The 6536-nt window shown below is 37.6% G+C and overlaps 1 protein-coding gene across 2 annotated transcripts in view; it reads left to right on the top strand.

Moving 5' to 3' along the window:
- The window catches only part of TRPM3 (transient receptor potential cation channel subfamily M member 3), a 253510-nt gene that overhangs the window by 8550 nt on the left and 238424 nt on the right, over positions 1-6536 (top strand). For both annotated transcript variants that reach the window (XM_019555208.1, XM_019555207.1), the window contains exon 4: positions 1761-1974. In XM_019555208.1, coding sequence (XP_019410753.1) covers positions 1761-1974 — 214 coding nt within the window. The remainder of the gene's footprint in view (positions 1-1760; positions 1975-6536) is intronic.

Below are 6536 nucleotides of genomic sequence, written 5' to 3'. Positions count from 1 at the left end.
GCTCAGCACTGGGGAGGACTTCTCTTAGCTTCTAGTCTGAGTCACTGCAGGCATGTGCCTGCATTTCTGGAATGAAAAGGGAATGTCTATCCACCTCCAAATTGATTCAAGCTTGCTAACCTGCAAAGATTAGATCAATTCAGACTCAGGCTTTTTGAATGTCTGTCCCTACCCTAAAGGATATCCATAAAGTACATACATGCACTTAACAGTATATCGCTTGCTTGCCCAATGCTCATTTTATATGGCTCTCCCACCTCCAGTATATCTTCGATATGAGCTACTGGGAGAATTATTATTAGGAGTGGCTTTTCTTTATGTGCTTAAATCATATCTGCATGCCACAACAGGTATTAGCCATTCATGCTCGGTTTGTTAAAAGTTTCTCATCCTGTGAGGGAAAAGAAAGAGCATCATATGACTTAAAGTATAGCAGATCAATCCAACAACAATAATAATGAACAGATATGATAAACATTAACAATATGTTTCTGAAATATGTTTGGATATCATGTTCCCTGAGAGTTATGTCATGGGAGGATGAGGAGAGGAACACAGAACTGTCCTGGGAGTAATTATGTATGCACTGGCTCAACCAAAAGTTATGGGCCTTATACAGGAAATACTAGGTGAAATTTGGTGGTCTGTTTCATTGTAAAAGTTTAGTCTAGTTGATCATAATGGCTCTTTCTGCTATTAAAGAGTCTGTGGAATAGATTTCCTTTCATTTCAAGATCTATATGGTTCCTTTCATTTCAAGGTCTATATGCTCATGCAATTGGAGCTCCAGACAGAACTCCTCCAGGCACAAATTTTGTGTATGTTAACTTACACCACCAGAAATGGTGATGCAAGTATGGGAAAGGGACCTGCTAAAGGAAGGGGGTATGTTAAGTAGAAGAAGCAGTATTGTGTGGAATGCTTAGCAGAGGTTCTGAGTAGCACTGCCACCACTGGGCTGCCAGATGTGCAGGTTATATAACATAAGGTGGTAGGCCTAGGGATGGGATATATAAGAGCCCAGAATTTGATGGACATAATTATAATTTCAGGGCATATTAGGTCCCTGGCCCCTTTACTGCAAATCCTGTGAATCTCCCACAGGGACTCTGTACAGATCAATCAATGAGTAGTAATTTATCTTTTATTAAATCCACTCAAGTGAATATATCTGCTGTTATAGTCGCATCAATTCCACTTGCAATTTTTGCCTGCCTCTCACGCCTCCCAAATATAAATTTTTGTGTGTGTATAAAAGGTTAAATTCCATAGTTTTTTAGTGTTGGACATTGTAAACTTTAATGCTTTTGTAATATTTTATACATATTAATTTGTTTTGGAAAGCAAACTTGAATAGAGGAATGCCCTAGTGTTATAAATGTTGTAGATTTTTTTCCAATGCATTTGTTTGGAGTAAACTAAAACTAATTCTGATATGGATCCTCTCTGTGGCCCTTAGCAAATCTCTTAACCTCTCTGCTTCAATTTCCTCATGTGTAAATTATGCATAATATTTGCCTATTTACACCTGACAGGGGAGTTTGTGAAGCTGATTCTTTTAATTATTTCAAAAAGCTTTCAAGAGGGAGAAACATGTTATCAAATTGCAAACTACAGTCATGCTTTTCAAAAACAAAGGCATTTTTAGTAGTAATTTTTGTTTTAAAATGGTGGGGGTTTTTTTAATAATATCTTAATAAATGTCAGACAGGCCTATTCATAACCAACTTTTTCCTTTGTCAATACTCTTAATTCTGCAGTATGTACGTGTGTCCTTTGACACAAAGCCTGATCTTCTTTTGCACCTCATGACCAAAGAGTGGCAGCTAGAGCTCCCCAAGCTTCTCATTTCTGTGCATGGAGGCCTTCAGAATTTTGAACTTCAGCCAAAACTCAAGCAAGTCTTTGGGAAAGGCCTAATTAAAGCTGCCATGACAACTGGAGCCTGGATATTCACTGGAGGAGTAAACACAGGTAACAGCTACATTAAAATAAGAATACAGCAGCATCAAGGAGGCTTTTATCATTTTAACGTTATGATTTAGAATAGGTCCAATTAAGAGAAGCTAACCCATTTCATGTCATCTTTTTTTATTATGCATGAGCAAGAAAATGCCAGAATAATAATGTCTAGCAGCTATGTGAAAATAAAAGGTTTACTAAAGCATGAAAGACAGATTGCAAAGTTGAAATATAAAGCCTGCTGTGGGGCAATCTAAAGTGTTTTGTCAGAGGGGACTTCAGCAGATCAACATCAATGAGCCAGAGACCACTTATGGAAGAGAGCAATCTGTAGCCTGCAACCAGAAAGGAAGATGCTAAACCTAGAAATAAGAAGCCTTATACAAGGAAAATGGTTTTCATCCAAGAAAAGAAAAAAGCAACTTTTATCTTTAAATTTATAACAGCACTCTTGTATGCCAAGAGAAAACTTTTCTGTTCTGTGTGCAGGAGGGAAGAAGTGCGAATAAAAGTTATTTTTTTTCTTCTCTGAAGATAAGGTGCCTAAGCTATTTCATGATTTTTCTGAGAGATTTTTTCTGTTGTCCTTGGAGCACAGAGATAATGTTTCTATCTGCATGCAAAGTTGAACATAGCTATATTTTGAAGCCCTGAACTGGAAGTTATTTTCTAGCAGTCCATACTTGTTTTACTGTGATGCACAGAGATTGTCAAATATCTGAAAAATGGGAGGAAAAAAAAGAAGAAAGGCAAAGGGTTTTACTTGTAGTGAATGATAAATATGTAAGGTTTGAGCTGAAACATGTTTGTGTAAATTGCCCTGGCACAGTCTCATTACCATAGTCATCGTAGTTATAGTGCAGTGCATCTGTATTACAGCAACGTATAATCCTTTCAGTGCGTATGGATAATCTCGTGTTTATTTTATGATATGGACAATACAGGTCTGATAAAAAAGCTTAGTGAAGTAAATTGGGTTCTTTGCATTAATTTTAGTTGGTTTCAAATCAGCTTCTTTGTGTTTTAAAGTTCAGTGTTGAATTCAGTATGTCTGATGCTTTTACTATACATCAAATTAAAGCCAACCGTATTTTTTGCTTACCTGATAAAAAGCTTATCTTTCACTTTCCTTTCTCACCAAGACATCAGAGAATAAACAGAAATTATTTATATATCTTATGCCTCAGTGGGAGAGAGAGGCAAACTAGACCATGTCCTGACCAAATGTATTGTGTTGCAATGATAATTTAAATAAAGCTCATAATATAGTAGGAGGAATGGGAAAGATGGCTGGAAAATCCAAATGAAATGCATCACTCTGGACCTTATGCACATGCTGCCTTATGCTCGCTTGCCAAGTGAGATAACAGATCAGACTGCAGAGAATTCATCAGAGGTAAAGCAAGCACTTTCTGCATCCTATGCTGTGGCAGTGGCTGAGATGGCAGCAGTGGTGGCTGCATTCTTGCATGCCCTCAAAAATGGCACCGGGAGCTGGTGTGCCTGTCACCCACACCTAGCTTTGCTGCTGGATTTTATTACAAGAGAACTGAGTGTGAAATTGTGTTTTGTAGAATGAGGTCGAGGTGTTGAGTTCCCATGTCCTTTATACCAGTTTCCAAAGTGCTGTGATTATAGTTGACAATAAGGAAAGACAACTGAATTCCATGTAAAGAGAGAGATGTGGTTCTGTACCAAAATTTTTCCATAGTCCTAATAGTTAGAATTAGGACTGTTGTGTGTTATCTTAAAATAAATCCTTTATAAGCAACTACTTCTGGTAAATTAAATATATAATGTGGATAAAACAGATGACAATTCTAGGTCAGATTTTCAAACCACATAGGTGCACAATTGTGAACTTAATCTCTGTATGTAGTTACTACAGTTTTGTTCACAAATCAAAAAAGTCTGCACACATGGATAATCCTGCCCATTTGCACCTGCAGTTATAACATTTGTTTTCACACCCATGATAATTGCATGTGAATTGTATGTGCAAGGCACTTTATATATATAACAGGGTACCTAACTCGTTTGCATAAATCTTATCCATAACTTCTTTTTCTTTTTTGGTTTGGGGGGTAGGAGTTGTTTGTATGTTCATTTTGAATAAAAGTTATTTTAACAATTTCTTTTATCACTCTTAACAAGCTTTGTTTAGATCACAGGTATAACTGTTGGCACTGGCTACTGCTGTTCACAGTGGGTGTGTCTACTTGAGACACTACTGTGCAGTAGCTGTGGGGATACCTTTAAGAGTGGTATGTATAAGTTGTTACATCAGCCTGGGAATTGCAGGAGGGAATAGCAGATCAGTAGGCTAAGAAGGCTTTCTGAATAAATGAGCTTTATCATTCTTTAAGTTTAGCTCCTTGGTATTTTGAGAACAACACATGGTACCAGGAGCAGGGTGCAAAGAAAGACAAAAATGGAGCATCTGAGAATTCCCGAGGAGTTAAAGCTGTCTAGCAATGCAGCAGAAAACTGGAAGAAATGTAGGTAGAGCATCACCATATTTATGACAATGCCTGGAGCTACAGAGAAGGAAGATCCATTCGAGGTTGCTTTTTTTTTCTCTTTTTTTAATATAGCAGGTCCAGAAGCTGTCTCTTTATAATAGCCTACAACTTTCAGAAGCAGAACAGAAAAGCTATGGCACAATAATAAAAACATTTGAGGAATATTGTATACCCCAACAAAATTAAACCTTTGAACAGTATAATTTCCACATGAGACAGCAGAAAGAATGAGAGGCAATAGAGGAGTTTGTCAAAGACCTCAGACCACTGAGCCACACATGCAACTTTGGAGACCTAAAAGAGTCCATGGTCAGAGACCAAACAGTATTAAATATAAGGGATACAAGCCTCAGGAAAAGACTGCTAGAGGATCCTGAGCTTAATTTGGAAAAGGCAGTTAGAATGTACCAAGTGGCTGAGATAACAAATGCCAGGCTGCAGAAACTGGAGGAAAAAGGCAGAACAAGCTGAACTAGACAGGACTGCAAGACTGTAAAGACCTAAGACAATACACAAACAGTACAGAAAGGAGTATCTCACTATGAAATAGGCAAGCAGAATCCAAAGAGAATTGCTTGAAGAAACAGTCATCAGCTGCAGATTCTGTGGGGATTACTAAAAACCCATGCAATACTCTGCATTTGGTAAGCATTACAACAAATGCAGAAGATTCAATCATTTTGCAAGAGTTTGCAGAAAGGAGCAGGATGCCCCACACGAGAAACAGAAGGTGCATGCTCTATGCAATGAGGAAAAGGAAGAATTCCTCATTGGTACAATGCAAGAAATAGTTCATTTTTCTGAGGATTGGACAATCAACCTGGACACTGATGGACTAATGGTAACTTTTAGATTAGATACAGGTGCACAGGTCAATGTAATACCAGAATACATTATTCAAAAAAATGAAAACTAAACTTGTGTACTATGAGAATAAGAAAGTGAAACTTAGAGCATATCATGGGAACATTATTGCAAACAGCGGTGTTTGTGCACTGCAAGTTAGACACAAGGGTAATATAGTAAAAGCTCAGTTTGTCGCAATCCCAGGAAATCTAATGCCAATTATTGGTTTGCAAATATGTAAAACTCTAGGTTTGTTTAAGAGAATGGATTCCATTGAGGGACTAGAAAGCAAGAACATAGAAGAGTTTTATGATGTGTTTCAAGACATAGGGAAACTGTCAACTGAGTACAAGATAGAATTAAGAGAACCAAATATTCCAACCATACATGCTCCAAGAAATGTTCCCTTTGTACTAAGGGAGAAACTCAAAAAATAATTAGATAGATTGGTTAACATGAACATAATAGAAAAAGTAGAGCAACCAACTGCTTAGGTTCATTCACTGGTTGTAACAGAAAAAAAGATGGATCCTTCAGACTGTGTCTGTATCCTATGCAAAAGAATTGATACACCAAAAAGGGAGCATTTTCCCATTCCAACTAGGGAAGAGGCTTTTGACAATGTGGCAGAAACTAAATATTTTTTCCACTTTGGATGCGTCTTACAGGTTTTGCCAAGTTCCCCTAGAAAACAATAGTACTATAATATGTACCTTCAGTATGACCTTTGGAAGGTGTTGCTTTCATAGGCTTCCTTTTGGACTGTGTTCTGCAACTGAAGTATTTCACAGAAAGGTGCAACACATTTTTGAAGGTCTTGATGGAATTGTTTGATATTAATGATGTAGTAGTTTGGGAAAATACTATGGAAGAATATGACCTGAGGCAATGAAAGGCACTAGAAAGCTCACAGAGCAAGGTTTGAAACTGAACAAACAAAAATGCAAATTCAGGGTCAAAGAAATAACATATCTGGAAGAAACGTTCTCTGAGAAGGGGTGCAAATCAATCCTACAAGGGTTAAAGCAATTATAAACATGCAACCCCCTATGAATAAGGAAGGAGTGCAAAGATTACTGGGGATGATCAATTTTATAGGGAAATATCTATCTAACGATGCTGCGGCTAATAAAGCGACCAAAACGCTGGCTTGCATCCATAGATGCTTCTCGAGCAAATCCCGGGACGTCATTCTCCCCTTGTACT

This window comes from Crocodylus porosus, unplaced genomic scaffold (assembly GCF_001723895.1).
Source record: "Crocodylus porosus isolate Cpor-Errol unplaced genomic scaffold, CroPor_comp1, whole genome shotgun sequence".
Taxonomy (NCBI): Eukaryota; Metazoa; Chordata; order Crocodylia; family Crocodylidae; genus Crocodylus; species Crocodylus porosus.
This window is presented reverse-complemented; position numbering and strand designations above follow the sequence as displayed.